Genomic DNA, 17,500 nt, shown 5'->3' on the forward strand with positions numbered 1-17,500 from the left:
ATTATTGATTATGAAAAGTTTGGGAACATCTGCTTCCATTGTTATAAGCAAAAGATTCCGTAGATTATCGATACTACGTTTTGAAACAAAAGCGCATCTGCACTTTCGAATACTCTTCAGATCTTTTTAGATCCTCTTAAGAAGATACTGAATCCTATTTGATTTCCCAATTCAACCCTGTCTGCTAGGAGAGTCTCAGTGTCTATTACCGAATCCAAACAAGAAGGAGTGACATGGAATTTCTTTGCGATTTTTAAGTGAATTTCTTTGCGATTTTTTTAGGAATGTTGTAATCATGTCGAGCTTAAAGTTAGGTAAGTCAAAGACAGTGATTTGATGTCCGGATGAACGAAATATAGCGTGAATGGAGCTTGTCTAAGGCTTATTAGTAAGACCGTGGGAAGATGCTGGTGTTTTTGTTGTCAGATGTTGTTGTTAGAGTTTTGTTGTCACTCTCGATCTCGGCCCATTTGCCTTTATTTACGCTTGTTATTCCCTCTCTTTGAGTTATTTACGTCTACTTTTCATTTGCTCTTTGTCTGTATCCTGTTGTGCTGTAGTAGTGTCTGTATTTAAGATTTGCGTGAGATAATTGTCTATAAATTTTTTGCTCGATGTTTTTTTTCTCTTCTTCGTCTTGAGAGATTTTAGTAATTCGTAAACAAACTGTTTTGTAAATGTTGACTTCTCTTCGATGTTTGAATTACGAACTTTAAGGGAACTTGATTTATTTGATTTTATTACTAATGGCAGAGTTAGTATGACTCATTTTGGGACTCACTGTCCAGACATTTATTTTGCTCCACTAATTCCTCTTTTAGCTGTGATGGTTGAATTCTCTTGGTTGAGTACATGTTGATTTGGTAGCTTTGGTTTAATTCATTGATACTGCCTGGTTGTTGCTGTTTGAATTATTGTTTATCTATGTATGTAAGTTACTTGAACCTCAAATGTGATTCATGATAATTTTTTGTAGGAGAGAATATAAATCAAGTTTTCTTTTATTATACATTTCTTACTACAAAGTCAGTTGATATCCTGAGAGGTGTTACTACTATTGCTTGTATTGTAGTAGAAGGTTGTGATTTTAGCAATAATATGATAAGGCTGTGGCAGATGCAGTGATAGGAGGTTTAGTTACTCAATAGAGAAATTATATTAATACTGTATCTTGAATTACCAAGAGCATTTGCTATACAATGTGGAGAAATGTGTTGCTTTGTAAAATATCTAGGTTCTTTTGTGATTTTGATGCTTGGATAGGAAAATACAAAGAAAAGAAAGATAATTAATACATTAGTAGACAAAGTATGTTCCATTATTTTTGCAATTGATATTAGAGTTTTGGCAGTTGATGTTTAACAGAAAAAAAAACACTTACTTACCCATCAGTAAATGATTTTATCAGCAAAATACTTGAGATTACTTAATCATCATGATTGTTATCAACTGCATCATATTACTGTCTTATCATTATGTTCAGGAAGTGGGTTCTCAAAACAGAAGAGTCTGTTTGTTACTATATTAACTGTGTTGAATGCAAACCCACTTTAAACTTGCTGTATGTAGTGGATGATTTACAGTCTGACATCCAGTGCAAAAGTAGACAATATTAGGAGATCTGTGTGGCTTCTGTATTCCAGCAAATAAGCCTTCAGTATACATACATTCTGGTTTTATAGAACTCAGACTAGTTCTTTATTTGGCAATGAATTGCTAGGGAAGTGTATAAACATTAGATAGATAGGAAGACAGGATATGTGCGAGAGGTTTGTTGGTCATTGCCAGAGTGCCAACTGGCATGGTGGGCTTGCCGACATGTTTAAGTCCTGTGGTAGATATTCAGGTGTTTTTTAAATATATTTACAAATTTCGTTGATTATAAAAAAAGATATCTTTTTATCTTTTTAGGTCATATCTTTCTTAATAGCTCTTCAGTGGTAGTGTATGAATAAATGTACTTATTAAGCTTATTATGAATATTATCTCTCAGCTTTTGGTTTCTAAAGTAATTTCTGAAAGAGCTTTACAAAGAATTTGATCAGTATTTCTGCAGATGAATTTATTGAATCATATATGTTAGATATTTACAAGACTCATACATCCGCCAATGGCCTCCATCCATATCCACTAGAGTAAACCTAACCTCTACCTAGCAAGATGGAGCTTTTAGTCCTCCCTAGAAAGCTATGTTAACTGTAGAACTAGTCTTGTTGGAGATTATGAGGTGAAGTTATGTTGTCCTTTGCCAGGGCACCAAAGACAGGGAGATTGTGGCAAATGGTTAACACTGTGTCATTATCAGGTTGGACCTAAGGCTGTAGGCCATCCATTACAGGAAATATCAAGGGGATTTGGATAGAATACAGCCAAATGTTATTCCTACAAAAAGTCCTCTTTTGAAAGCAATTATAGTTGTCATGTTAACCTTACATTTACATGATTTTTGCACACTATGTAAATGGTTCTTAGAGTGTCATTTCACCCAAATATTCATATAGTAGAATGGAAGATATTACATATGCCACAAAGAATGTGAGATGTAATTTAGATATGAATCAATGTCAATGAGTACAATTATAAATAAAACAAAAAAACATCAAACATGAACTTTTGAACATCATATTCTTAACAAGTGACATCTGAAAATTCATATTTTTGATATTCTTAGCCAGAAAGTAGCTTGTAAAATTGCAGTGCCACAAGTATCACAATGATTATACACTTTGGTTAATCATAATTCTATATATTGTTGCATTTGTATCATATAATTTTTATGAATAATGGTATGCTCTTGTCTTGAGATAGGCTCTCCATTGTAAATGGTTCTTTCTAAAAGACGAGGTGTGTTCCTCAGAGATGTTACATCATCCTTAAATCAAAATGAAGATGAAGGGATGTAATGTGTTTACAGGAAAATTATAAGTAGAGCTTTGGATTACAAAGGCTCAACTCTGCACTTTAGATATGCCTCAAGCTTCAAGGAGCAATTACATTCTGCAAGATCATTTTGCTAGATTTTGATTTTTTTTTTTTTTTTTCTAAATTTTTTCATTATTTTTTTTATGTGTCACCAGGCCAAGATCACATTTCTATTAATTGTTCTGGAGAGATGAAAGCAAAAGACATTTTTGAGAATGTAAACTAGAAAAAAAAAAGAGAGAGAGAGTTTATGAGTCACCATGTCCGTTAAGTCTTTCTAAGCAGAGTTAAAGGGTCAGAGTACAAGCTGCGGAATAGTAAGTCATTGTAGGATCCTATTTTACATATATTATTATGGAGATGTGTAACTACTTGTAGATTGTGTCGTTGGCTTCTTTTTCATCTGTGTCTGAGTTTGTCACTGCAGCCACTTTTTCTTTTTTGTTTTCTTTTGTCTTCTGCTTCTCCTTTTCTTCTACATCTCATCTTCCTCCTCCTCCCCCTCCTCCTCCTCCTTTCTTGTTTGTTTACTTTTCTTCCTCTTCTTTTCTGGAGTGTAAACACTCCTTCCTTATTATTTTCTTGTCAAGGACTTTTTCTTTGTACATTTAGGAAATATGAATGTTTTAGCTTTACTTTTTTTTCTCTTTCTTTTATTGATCTTCCTTGAGACACAGTTGAAAGGTCTAGACTAAGGGAAAGAAATCAAGAGCATAGTATTCTCTTATGGAATTTAATAATTATCTTTTCCGTTTGTTGTATTCCAAATGAATGGCGGATAGTTGTCATCATCCTTAGCATAACTGAATGGGGATGTATTGGTTGTGTTTTCTCAGTCTGCTCTTATTTTTGGCATTTCAGGTCTTATCGAACATCAATACATTTTTTGCTTAACGCGTTTTTTGCTTTTTCCCTCCTCCTTGGCCCTACCCCTGTCTCGGCTTCTCCCTGGGCCATGGCAGGCAAGTCGGTAGGGGAGGACTGCTGGGTGACGGCCAAGTATGACTATACGGCCCAGGGCAGCCATGAGCTGGACCTCCGCAAGAATGAGCGCTTGCTCCTTCTCGACGACTCAAAGCACTGGTGGCGGGTCATGAACAACCGCAACCAGGCCGGCTACGTCCCCTCCAACTACGTCAAGAAAGAGAAGCCATCCATATTCGATAGGTGAGTGTGTCACTCTCTGCCGTCCTTTTTTGGGTTGTTTTTGTCGTCGTCGGGGTTGCCTTCGGTTGGCTGTTCCAATTGGTATCAGTGTATGTATGTATGTATGTATTTTTCTTTTCTACTCTTTTTTATTCTCAAGGGCATGTTAGAGGTTGTGTTATCTGGGTATTTTCTCTAAAGGATGAGTTGGTTATCTTTTGTGGTGTGGGTTTTTATGGCAGATTTATAAGCTAGTGATGATACAATTGAAAAAAGAAAAAAAAAAAAAAATAGATAACATGTTTGATGAAAAATACACACCTTAAGAATATGGTTTTTTTTTTAATGATATTGTTTTTGGTAGATCTCTTGCAAGAAAAAAAAGGTGCATAGCAGTGATTTGCATTCCCAAGTTGGAAGTACAGCAAAAGGGGGACTAGAAAAAAAGAGGAAGAGAGTGAAAAGTGGAGTGGGGGGGGGGAGAGGCAGTTGGGGAATGTGTAAGAGTTTGAAGGGTATTTAGGTTGAGGAGAATAACAGAAAAAAGAGAGAGAGAGAGAGAGAGAGAGAGAGAGAGAGAGAGAGAGAGAGAGAGAGAGAGAGAGAGAGAGAGAGAGAGAGAGAGAGAGAGAGAGAGAGAGAGAGAGAGAGAGAATAAAGAAAAGAGGGAAGGAGTAATGGAATGAAGAAGGGTAAGAGCGAGAGGAAAGAAAAGAGAAAAAATAAAGCAAAAAAGATATAAAAAGTTGTGTAAAAGAGGTGCCGAAGAGGCGCAGGAGGAGAAGGAAGGGGGAAAGAGAAGAGCTAGGTATCATTTATGCCGATTTGAAGAGGCGGCCAGACAATGCAGAAGAGGGCAGGGAGAGAGAGAGAGGATGGCTGCAGAGGAGGAGCAGAAGAGGGGAGCGAGAGGGCGGAGGAGGGAAGAGGGAAAGGGTGCAGCAGGGAAGAAGGGGGGGAGCGGCAGTGAGAGGGTGAGAGGGTGTGGGAGGAATGACGGGGGAAGGGGAGGGGAGGGGAAGGGAAGGGAAGGGTTATCAACATAACCGGCGGATAACAAGCTAGAGAGACAGAGAGGACACTTTACGACGGGAGGAGAAACAGCTGCGGGGGGAGGGGGGAGAGGGGATGGGGGGTATTCTGTATTATTCTTATTCATGTTATTGATTCTATTGCTTTTGGTATTGGTGTCTGTTCGTCCAGACTCCGCGTAGCTTCACGAGTAGAGTAACGGTTCAGAGGGCGGGAATTGCATGGGAGCAAGAGAAAGAGAAAGAAGCATAAATGGAGAGAGAGAGAGAGAGAGAGAGAGAGAGAGAGAGAGAGAGAGAGAGAGAGAGAGAGAGAGAGAGAGAGAGAGAGAGAGAGAGAGAGAGAGAGAGATTATTACCTCACCCACCAAAACACACATAGAAGAGATGCCTACTTCCTCAACCCCATTCTCACTCTCCAGAGCCCTTGCTTTGACATCTCACTTGATGAACCTTTCGGTTTATCTGTTTGTCTTCGTCGTTTCGCCGTTTTCCTCTCTCTCATTTATTGACGAATTTATGTCGTTACACGTCCGCTGATCCCTCTTACCACCGGGCGTGTCACGTTACGAGCAGCGAAAGCTTATTGAACTTTGAAAATTGATTTAAATGCCGTATCATTGGCCAGTAATTATCGCCGTGACAGTGACGCCGATTGGGGCGAGAATGGCGTGCCAGCACCTTGGCCCGTAGGTGAGGTGGGGTGGAGTGGGTGGAGGAAGAATAGGTGGATAGAGGGTAGGGAGGTGGGTGAAAGGTGGACAGAGAGAGGAGCAGATGGTGGCTGGAGGAATTGGTGGATAGAAGGGGAGGGAGGAGAAGGTGGGGGGGGGGTTGAAAGGTGGGTAGAAAGAGGAGCAAAAGAAGGGTGGAAAAAGGAGTGGATGAATGGTTGGAGAGGGAGAGGGAGAGGGAGAGGGAGAGGGAGAGGGAGAGGGAGAGGGAGAGGGAGAGGGAGAGGGAGAGGGAGGGAGAGGGAGAGAGAGAGAGAGAGAGAGAGAGAGAGAGGGAGAGAGAGAGAGGGAGAGAGAGAAGAGAAAGAGAGAGAGAGAGAGAGAGAGAGAGAAAGAGAAAGAGAAAGAGAAAGAGAAAGAGAAAGAGAAAGAGAAAGAGAAAGAGAAAGAGAAAGAGAAAGAGAAAGAGAAAGAGAAAGAGAGAGAGAGAGGAAGGGAAGTGAAAGGTGGGTCAAGTGGAGCAAAAGGAGAGAGAAACGAGGCGAGGGATGGCTGGAGGATTGGTTTTAAAAGGAAATTCAGAAATCAAGAAGGAGTTGAAAGGTTAGAGAGAATGAGAAGAAGGAGGGAGATAGAAAGAAGATGGATAGATCAGAGGAGAATGGGTAGATAGAAGTGATCGAGAGAATAAACCGAGCGGGAGAATGGATGGATTGACAGCGTTGAAAAAGGGGGAGGGGGCGGCTGCAGGGATCGGAATTGCAACGCGAGGCTGGAGGGGACGAGCGCTTATCGGTTGCAAGTTGCGCGATTAGGCGTCTCGGGATCTGCCTTATTTTCATATCCTTATCTTCATATCTCTTATCGCACTTCCGGCAGCACAGCACCCCATTTGAGTCATCGCTTTGAGTCGCCGTCTTGAAATCTCGACGAGTGCAAGGGGGAGGAGGGGGCTGGGGGGAGGGGAGGGGGGCGACTGACACCGCGCGTCACGTGAGGATGGATGCCGCGTTGCGTGTCATCCTTCTGCTCGCCTTCCTCTTTGCGTCCTCCTCCTCCTCCTCCTCTCCGCTCGTTTTGCTCTCTCCCCAGGGCTGGTCTCTCCTCTTCTTTCCCCTCGCCCCTCTTTCCTCCATCCTGTCTGTTCTCATTTTTGTCTTCCTTTTTTTCCCTCGCCCGCCCTTCTCTCCTCCATTCTGTCTGTTCTCATTTTTGTCTTCCTCTTCTTCCCTACCTTTTTCTCTCCCTCACTTCCACTCTTCACTTCTCTCTCTCTCCTTCATCCCATCTTCGCCTCTCTCTTCTCCATGCCTTCTCTCTCCTCCTTCCCCTCTTCCTTCTTCTGTCCCTCCGCGTGTGCGCCGCGCCCCTCCCTCCACACGCACCTTGCGCTCGAGGAGGAGGGGGTGGTCGGTGAAGGGAGGGAAGGGGGGGGGGGTAATTGGGAGGCAGTTTCTATTAAGTGGAATCAAGTACTTGTGAGTGGTAGCTGCATCATGTCAGAATGGTTTCTCCGCTTCGCTTCAAACAAGTGGTGGACGTGATGTCTATCCTCGCTTCTTTTGTTATTGATTATGTTTATTTTTATTTATTTATTTTATTTATTTATTTTTATTTATTTTTTTTTTTTTTGGAGGGGGGAGGGTAAGTTTGTTTCGAACGGGTCACTTCGGGATCGGCTCGTACGAGAGCGGTCTTGACTCATATTTTTCCTCCTTTCGGCATGTAAACAGAGAGAGGGGATGAGGGGATGAGGAGAGTTGGCACGGGATTCTCGCCTGTGTGCGTGGGCGCAACAGGGTCGAGAGCGGGATCGGCAGGGCGGCGGCGGTGGAGGGAGAGGGGAAGCGTGAGAGAGTCCCTAGTAGGGGTGGGAAGAGGAGAGGGGAGGAAAGGAGAGGAGAGGGGAGGGTGTGGAGGTGGGGATCGGTTAAGAGAGCCCGGGGGTCATGTTGACTGAGGGGAAATGGGAGTCCCCGCGGCCTTCTGGGAGAGAGCCGGGAGCCAGACGACCTCCCCTCGCTTCCCCTCGCCTCGCCTCGCCTCGCCTTCCGCCAGGCCTACTCTGCCCGCTCTCGAGGTTCACCAAGCGCTACACGGGAAAGGGTGAAGGGTGAATGGGATAGGGAGGAGGGCGCGGATTAGGAGCTGTAGGAGGAGGAGGAGGAGGGGGGGGAAAGGGAGGGAGAGTAAGAGTGAGAGTGAGTGTGTGGGAGTGAGTGAATGTTTGAGAGTGTGTAAGCGAGCGAGAGAGAGAGAGAGAGAGAGAGAGAGAGAGAGAGAGAGAGAGAGAGAGAGAGAGAGAGAGAGAGAGAGAGAGAGAGAGAGAGAGAGAGAGAGAGAAGAAAGAGGTCAGCGTGACACCCGATCCTCGCTACGACTGTCTGTCTCTCCGCACGTCGTCCGCGGTCCCAAGGATGATCCTCGGCGTTAAAGCGCGGAATTGTTGCGTCACGCTCGCCTCGGCCGGCCGACAGTTTACGACGTGGCTAGGTGTTAGTGTTAGTGTTAGTTAGGTTAGCGGTTAGGTTAAGTTAGGTAGGTGTTCGTGTGGTAGTTAGTTAGGTTAGGTTAGGTAGGTGTTTGTTTGGCAGGTTAAGTTAGTATAGGTTAGTAGTTAGTAGTTAGGTTAGGTCAGGTCAAGTTGTGTTATCGTCCTGTGTGAGCGTCCATACACAAAAAATGTATCGCATTTATAGATAAAGGAGATTCATACACCAAGGAAGGTTTTTTTTATGTATCTATTACCGGTAATAATAGGAAAAACATATTCGGAAATATTAGGATTTATAAGAAGCGTCATAAGCCTTCTTAGACTGGGGAATGCGTATATATATACACATACTCATTAGCATTAGTATTGCCAGATGCTATAGGCACAGGACTATCAGCCTCGCCACGGCAAAGGATTCCTCAATGATATGGGAGCGAGGAGGCCCATTTCCGATATAAATATAGCCATCCGCGGAGACACAAAGCCATGCAAAGGTGGTGCCAATAGAGTGCGGAGCGATGTATCCCGTCCTGTTCCTCGCGCCCCCCCCCCCCTTAGAGCGCCCACGGGACCCCAAAATACAGCGTGTGGCCGCCGCCGCCGCCGCCTCCGCCTCCGCCGCCGATGTTACTTACGTACTTACGTCGTGGCCACGTGGAAGACCTGGCCGGTGGTGGAGTGGACGTGTGGAACCCTCGCCACCGCTGGCTGGCCTTTCTTCTTGCCTTCATTCTTACTTTCCTACTTACCCAAGTACCCACATTCTCACTTACCCACCTTACTCACTTACCTACTTACTCACTTACCTACTTATTATTATTACCTACTTACTCTCTTACCTACTTATTATTATTACCTACTTACTCTCTTACCCACTTACTCACTCACCCACTTACCTACTTACCCACTTATCCACATACCCAATTACCCACCTACTAACCTGCCCACCTACCCACCTGCCTGTCTTTCTACCCACCTACCTGATTGTGTGTCCTTCTGTACATCTGCCTGTGTCTACTAGTGCGTTTGCATGTACGTGTTTTGCTTACCTCTGTGTCTGTATGTACGTATCTACGCTAATGTTTACATGTGTGTCTACATTTATGTCTGCTTATATATATTGAAATGTGTGTCTGCGTCTACCTGTTTCTGTCTCCCTGTGTCTATATATGTTTACATGTGTGTCTACATGAATGTCTGCGTATATGTGTCTACATTACCTAGGTCTGCCTGTGACTGTTTCCCTATGTCTATATATGTTTACATGTGTGTCTACAATAATGTCTGCGTATAGGTGTCTACATTACCTGTGTGTCTGCGTCTACCTGTGTCTGTCTCCCTGTGTCTATATGTTTACATGTGTGTCTACATTACCTGCGTCTACCTGTGACTATCTCCCTGTGTCTATATATGTTTACATGAGTGTCTACATGAATGTCTGCGTACATGTGTCTGCGTCTACCTGCGCCTACCTGTGTCTACCTCCCTGTGTGCGCGGAGTGTCCCAGCGTGGCGCTACACTCGTGCTGCTGCCGGAATAGGAGAGGAGGTTAGGGAAGCCTGGTCCTCAGAACAGCTTCCTTTGGGATTTGGTCTAGGAGGGGGATGGGGGGGGGAGGAAAGTAGGATGGATGGAAAGAAGAAAGAGAGGAACGAAGGGAAGAATGGTGGAGAAATTGATGTTGGCGAGGGGGGGATGGTGGTTGATGGTTGATGGTTGATGATGATGGTAGCAATAATGTGAGTAACAATTAATTACTGATGATACTGGAAACTGAGAAAACTAAAACGAGAAAAGCATTATAGATAATGATGATGAAAATTATAACATAATTATAACTTATAATTATATAATATATAACTTATAATTATGTAATTATAAGTTATAATTATAATTATAATTATAACTAATCATTGCAAAATGGTCATCATCACAATGGCGGTGATACTATAATAAAACACAAGAGTCTAAACTTGTTTCCGGAAGAAATAATGGGAAAGCAGTATCTCAGTGAGTCAAGTAAGCCGGTTCAGTGCATTGTGGGTTTGCAAGTGAAAGAATGAGGTAATTTGGCACCATTGGGTCCGCGGATGTCGCTCGCTCGTGTCAGGACGACCGTAACCGGCGGTAGAATGGCCTTTTTTTCTTCTTCTTCGTCTTCTTCTTCTTCTTCATTTTCTTCTTCTTTCCTTTTTTTATGTTTCCCCCTCCTTTTTATTTTCTTGCCTGTTCATCATTATCTGTTTTCTTTCTGTTTTATTTCCCTTCGCCTGACCTTTAAGCGGCGAAAGACAGCACCCTCACAAATCTGGAAGATCTGTTTTTCCCCTCCTCTTCCTCTTTCTCTTCCTCTCATTCTATCCCTCCTCCTCCTCCTCCTCCTCCTCCTCCTCCTCCTCCTCCTCCTCCTCCTACCCCTTCTTCTTCATTATCTTTCTCCTCCTCCTCCTCCTCCGCCTCCGCCTCCGCCTCCTCCTCCCCCCCCTTTTCCCGAGCGGGAGTGATCTACCGCCGTAGACAGCGTTGTAAGGAAACGTTTAAAATCTATTTTGTCGTCGCGTTGTGCTCTCTTTTTTTTGTCCTGCATGACGTCGACACCGGCATGTTGCATGGCGGGGGGATGATTGTCCTAACGCCATTGAGGGGAGTACAAGAGAGGTTTTTGTTGAATGTGAACGAGTGAGAGAGAGAGAGAGAGAGAGACAGAGACAGAGAGAGAGAATGCGAATGAGAATGAGAATGAGAATGAAAACCATCCGTATCCTCAGCGTGTTCTCAAGATGCCCTATTTTTTTTTTAATTGATGCTCGGAATTCTCGATTAAAAAAAGAGAAAGAAAAAAAAGGAATGAGAAATAGAGGATAATTAGGCAGCTCTCTCCACAGAAGACACTGAAGAAGACACAGGTGCGATACCCAGCAAGGGGTGCGTAGATTATTCTCGGTCAGCCTTGGCCGTGGTGTGACGCCGCCCGTGCATGAGGGTTCACTGCATTGGAAGGCGTAGATTGACCCAATATTTACAACTATCTGTAAATCTTGGGTTGACCTCGCTCGCTCGCTGGCTCTCGCTCGCTGGAATGTGCGTGTGTTTCGGATGCTATGTGAAGGCGGCGGAGGGGGGGGGAGGGGGGTTGTGTACGTAATGTGCGATTGTGCGTGTATGCGTGAGTGTTTATATGTCTTTGTAAATACGAAACGTAAAGGCTTGATGTTTTTTTTTCATTTTTTCTTTCCTTTTTTTCTATTTTGTTTCTTTCTCTTTACTTTTATTTGTGTGTGTTTCTGTGTCGAGGTATGTACGTGTGTTCGTGTGTCGACGTGTCACGGTGGAAAACCCGTGACAGCAAGAGACAAATGACACTGTTAACTCCGCACTCTAATCACCAGCCAATGAGAATTGCAAATATAGACGGTTCGGAGTTGCGTCATTTTACTTTTAGCGTGTTTGACTGTTGCAACTGCAGGATTAGTGTCTATGATTTGTTTTTTTTATATAGATTTGTGTTATTGGTTACCATTATCATTCGCTCGTGAATAAGGAGGTTGTTACGTGCGATTGTTAGTAATTGATACGAAGTTAAAAGGTTGGCGATGTGCGTTCGGACAGAGTGCAGGAATTTCCAGCTCTTAGGGGGGGGGATAAATGGGCGGCGATGATTTTTGCGTTGTCTTCTAAAAGTGTGATTATTATCAGCGCCAAAATCCCGTCTTGCTGCAAATCGGATATCCGGACGTGATTGTTGTAGAGGCTGAGTGAGTGAGTGATTTGTTGTTTTTGATCTGCGGGTCCGGTGTGCAATTTTTTTGCGAGGATCGTATGCAACGGAATAACATTTGGTTTATTTTTTAGTGGTGCGGATTGATTGATGTGTGTGTATAGATTTTAATTTTTATGATGAATTTTTATATCATGACTTGCTATTGTTGTTATACTTGTTATACTTTTTGTCCCCTGTGTGTGAGTGTGTGTGTGTTAGTGTGTGTGAAGATATTCCGACGCGTAAGTGGGCCCGGCGAGTGTGCGGACAAGGGGACAGCGGTGCTAAGTGTGTGCGGCAAGGCAAAGGGGACGCGTGAGTGCGGCGGGACAGTAGTGTGGGCCTTTAGCCGCTCAGCCGCCCATGCCCGGCCTTGGTGGCGAGGCCAGCGAGCGAAGGCCGTCGCTCTGACTCACTCGGGGCCGCCCGTCACGCTCCCGCCCGTCACGCTCCCGCCCGACGCACGCACAGTCACGCTGCTACACCCGCTGGGGCCGGTCGGGAGGGGTGGGGAGGGGGCTCGAGCTCTCGGCTATGCCGCTGTCGGTCACGCTCAGGCTGGATCCGGGACTCTCTCTCTCTCTTTCTCTCTCTTTCCCTCTCTCTCTCTCTCTTCCCCTCTCTCCCTCTCTCTTCCCCTCTCTCCCTCCCTCCCTCTCTCTCTCTTTCTCTCTCTCTCTTTCTCTCTCTCTTTCTTTCTCTCTCTCTTTCTTTCTCTCTCTCTCTCTCTCTCTCTCTCTCTCTCTCTCTCTCTCTCTCTGTCTCTCTGTCTCTCTCCCCCTCTCCCCCTCTCCCCCTCTCCCTTTCCCCTCCTCCTCCCCTCCCACCCTCCTTCCTCCCTCCAGTTCTCCCTCCGCCCATCGCTAGAATTCACTCGCTCAAAGAAACGAATGCAACCGATGGAGGGAGGGAGGGAATTAGGGAATGAATGAGGATCACACACGCATGCACGTACAAACGTGCCGAACAGAGAGGACTCGAAGAAACGGAGAAACCAGCAAATGGGAAGTGGAAGAGGGGGGAGAGGGTTGAAGATGGAAGCAGATGGGGAAAGGGGGAGAGGGGGGGGAGCCAGAAAGAGAAGGCTGGCTCGTTCTCTGTTTTTTTTGTGTGTTTGTTTGTTTGTTTATATTTTGTGAGGGTGTTTGGTCAGAATTTGGAAATGCAGTTAAGATGATGATGATGATAAGGGATGCCAGCGTGATTACCAGTCGCGTCGCTTGCGTAAGCGCTCGCCAGACGCCATGTGGGCGAGGTCAACAGGCGGTGAGCGAGGGATGGGGTTCGTGGGGAGGGTGGGGGTTGCCAGTGCCAGCGCCAGTACCAGTGCCAGGGCGTGAATGCCTGGCCACGCCCCTTGCGTCATGTGCCACCCTCTCCTCTCTCGCCTGGTCGTGACCGCCGGCGTCGTGGTGCGATCTGGGACGGACGGGAGCGAGGAGGGAGTCGTCGTGGAGGCGACCCAGGGGACCTCTCGCTTCTCCTACCCCGTCTCTTCCTCTTTTCTTTTCTTCGTCCAAAGGAAAAATCATGTTTTCTTTTCTTCGTCCAAAGGAAAAATCATGTTCCTTTTTCTTTAGGGTAACGCCATGCAGTGGTCGGGGGAGGGGAGGTGAAGGGGGAGGGGAATTTAGTCTTTTCTCTCCATATTTTCTTTCATCCTTCTTTGATTTCCATATTCTCAAAAAAGAAGAAGAACAAAAAGACGCACCTTTTATGTTTTTTTTCTCTCCGTGTCATGTCGACGCAGGCGGAGAGTGACGTGACGATGACTCGGTTGCCTTCGAACGGCTGCGTGTGACAGAACATGTGATCCTGTCATGGCGGCTCTGCAAGTCGGTCGGACCCCGCATAGCCACGCATACCATGTTGAGAAAGTCTTCTTTTTCTCTCTCTCTCTCTGTTTTTTTATGGTCTATTATGTGGAGGACTGTTGCGTTGTCCTCAGATTTTTTTTTCGGCTGGGTTGCATGGTAAGAGGGGCTGTTCTTGCACAGGATGCTTGTTGTTGCAGTGTTGAGAGAGTCGGTTGCAGAATATAAGGCGAGGACTCGAGCGGTGTGATTGCAAGGCGCACCTGTGGAGGCCCCTTGGCGAGAGCAGCCGCGGCCCAGATGGCAACTCCTTCCCGAATAAGGGAGAGCAAGGCAGGGAACACCCATGGAGGAGGTTCGTCATGCATAGTTAGCGCATCATGCAACCGTGCTCGGGATGCGGGGACCGTGTGAATGCCTCTCGCCCAGTGCCGTCACGTCTGCGGGCCGCCTGCGGTGGGAGCCGCAAGGTCTGTCCTGTCACATCCCGCCCTGTCTGGCTGCCAGGACTCTCGGCTCTCTCTCTTTCTCCTCCTCCTTCTCCTTCTCTTTTTTTTCAGTTTCGTCCTTCTCTCATTTCTTTTATCATCCTTTCCTATCCACTCTGAACTATCGTCGCATCTGCGTCCGCCTCCTCCCTCCTCCTTTCCTTTTCTTCTCTCTTCCACCTCCCTCTCTCTACCCCCTCTTTCCCCCCCTCCCTCCACCGTACAGCACCAACGGCCCCCCATCCCCGCCCCCCTACCGCCCGTCCCGTACACATATCACATACCACATAGTTAACGAGGAGAGGGCATGAGGGTACGAGATGGATTAGGTTGGTGCAGTAGGAAGGGGAGGATATGCGCGTAGGATGTTTGGGCGTAAGATGATGGATGCAGGGCGGAGGGGGAAGGATGCAGGCTGTAGGACTTTGGGACGTTGGGTTAAGGAGGCGAGGCGAGGCGAGGGATGTAGGATGTAGAGTTGTAGGACGTAGGGTGAAGGGAGTAGGCCTTCAGGCCGTAAGGAAGGCTACAGGACATAGGGTGAAGGATGCAGGGCCTGAGGACGTAGATAGACGGAAGTCTGCGAGCGGTTGCGTGAAGTGCGGGAGAGCTTGGTGCACCAGGCTAGGGCAGGAGGAGGACCCAGGGCGCAGCATGGAGGCGCGTACGTTACGTGGCTTCAGGCTTTGGACCAAGCCAGACAAAGCGGAAAGGGGGAGGGGGTAGGGGGAGCAGATAGGATAGGGGTGGGCGGGGGCGTAGTGGGAAGGGAGCGCGACAGGAGCGGCGGGCGCGGGCGAGGCGGAGACAGGAAGGGTCACTCACGGCCCTCATCCGCAGACCCGACCCGGCCGCCGCGCTCGCCCGCTTCCCTTCGCTGTCGTAGTGCTGTCGTAGGGCCGTGCTGCTGTCTTTGTTGTTGGCGGGGCTGTGTCACCTTTTGCTCTCAGTGTTGTCGGTTTTGATGTCACGTGCCTTTTTTTTATTATTATTGTCGATTCTGCTTCTGCGACTGTTACTGCGACCAGTATTTCTGATATCATTTCATCATAATCATCGTCATAATCCCCATCATCATCACCACCACCACCACCATCGTCATCATTATCATCACCATCGTCATCACCACCATCATCATCATCATCATCATCATCAGCATGTGTGTCAATACTCTTCCTCCGGTGTTCAGAAATAGAATGAACGGCCATAAGATCCCGATCGACCTCACGCTTATCATGTCGTTGCCCTTCGTCGTTTTCGTTTTCTACCTCGTTTTCTGCAAGGCCGAGTATTTCTCTTTCTCTTTTCTTCTTTCGGTCTTCGTCTCTCCTTTCTTCCGCTCGTGTCGAATGCGCAAGGAGATGCCATTTAACGCTGCTCACTTTCTCTCTGTTCTTTGGTTGTGCTTAGTCTCTCTCTCTCTTTCTCTTTCTCTTTCTCTCTCTTTCTCTCTCTCTCTCTCTCTCTCTCTCTCTTTCTCTCTCTCTCTCTCTCTCTCTCTCTCTCTCTCTCTCTCTCTTTCTCTCTCTCTCTCTTTCTCTCTCTCTCTCTCTCTCTCTCTCTCTCTCTCTCTCTCTTTCTCTCTCTCTCTCTCTCTCTCTCTCTCTCTCTCTCTCTCTCTCTCCCTCCCTCCCTCCTTCCCTCCCTCTCCCTCCATCTCTCTCTCCCTCTCCCTCCATCTTTCTCTATCTATCTATCTATCTATCTCCCCCTCTCTCCCTCTTTCTCCCTTTCCTTAGTTGATCCAAGCTCTGCATGAATTAACATAGGAGCGAAGAAGTCGGTTTGCAGTAAGCAAAACCCCCGTCAAGAGGAGGGAGAGCAATATAATGCTAGTGTACTGGAGGGACCGAGCTCTCCGACTTCCAGATCGTTATTATTGGAGTGCCGCAAGGACCCCGGAAAGATCTGCTGCCCAAATGTAAATAGCTCCCTGTCAGGGCTCGAACCCACTCTCTCCAGGTAACAGCCAGGTAGAGGAGACCGAGCCACTGGTTGGGCAATCCTTTCAGTGGGTCGTGTGGTCTAGCGGTCTAGTTCTGTTCTCTCTGGAGTGTTAGGTAGGGAGAGAGAGAGAGAGTGGACTCGCGGTCTTGTCTGGGATTTATGAACATTTTTTTTTTGTTTTGTTTATATAAGATACATAACTGCATTATTCCATCATCATCCAGATACCGCTATGATACTAAACTGTAGTTAAGAAGTAGGTAGGCATTGAAGAAATAGTTGGAAAATTTTATAAAAGTAAGATATGTGTAGATCTTGGATTTTTTTTGTGGTTTGTAAACAGTATAATGATATTCCTCATGGAAATTGATATAGATAATGAACTAATAGACACGCCATGGATCCAAAAGTTGATAAGGGAGCCAGATGTTATGCGAGAGTTGCCTCAGGTCAACCAATTATGTATGCAGGTGATGTATTGGTACAAGGCAAGATGCAGCAACATCTACAAAAGGCGCTGGGCATATTTTGTAACCTTGCTCTTAACAGCAGGCCTGGTTGTTAATGTGGAGAAGACGAAATCTCGGAAGTAAACCAAGGGAAAAAGTACTGTATATTGATTTTACTGCCTCAGGTGAAGCTGCCGACGCTAAGCATGTATCCACACAGATCAAAGCAAGACAGAGACCGAGGCAGACACTCGCTTGCAGTTGAAAAGGAGCCTGTGCGCTTCTATTAAGATCAGTCCAAGGTACTACTATAAGAAGCCTGGTGCATTATGGGGATGTATAAATCAGGAGGCACCCATTGGCAAATAGTCCTGAGTGCCAAAAGAAAGTTGGGACGGACATGCTAGGGGCAGAGGATATAAGTGAGAGATACAACCTGCGGTTTTAATAGCATTAGGATATATTATAGGCGATCAAACGAGATTCCATATGAGCCTAGAAATAGCAATGAATATTATGGCTGGAAAGAATAACATATTTCTCAACAAGGATCTTGTCATGTGGTGTGAGCAGGAGCCTGGCATGGACGCAGAGCCCCTCTAGGAATAAATCCATGCGTTAGCTGGGTCGAGTCGGAGCAAAATACGGACATCGATAAAGAGATCAATAGGATTGGATATCATTCACGTCTATTGTGATGGATCAGTATTGGAAGGCGGTAGAGCAGGATGCGGGATTATTTCGGGCAGTTTGCAGAGCTAGTTGGCTAGTGAC

The 17,500-nt window shown here is 46.0% G+C and overlaps 1 protein-coding gene across 1 annotated transcript in view; it reads left to right on the forward strand.

The window, feature by feature from the left end:
- The first annotated feature begins 194 nt into the window (after window positions 1-194).
- dock (SH2/SH3 adaptor protein dock) overlaps window positions 195-17,500 on the forward strand; it is an 80,423-nt gene continuing 63,117 nt past the window's right edge. The window contains exons 1-2 of the mRNA XM_043014110.2: window positions 195-314; window positions 3,885-4,089. Of these exons, the coding sequence (XP_042870044.1) occupies window positions 296-314; window positions 3,885-4,089 (224 nt within the window). The 5' untranslated portion in view covers window positions 195-295. The remainder of the gene's footprint in view (window positions 315-3,884; window positions 4,090-17,500) is intronic.

The sequence above is a fragment of the Penaeus japonicus genome, unplaced genomic scaffold (genome assembly GCF_977035675.1).
Source record: "Penaeus japonicus unplaced genomic scaffold, GWHDUDI00000001_assembly GWHDUDI00000027, whole genome shotgun sequence".
NCBI lineage: Eukaryota > Metazoa > Arthropoda > Malacostraca > Decapoda > Penaeidae > Penaeus > Penaeus japonicus.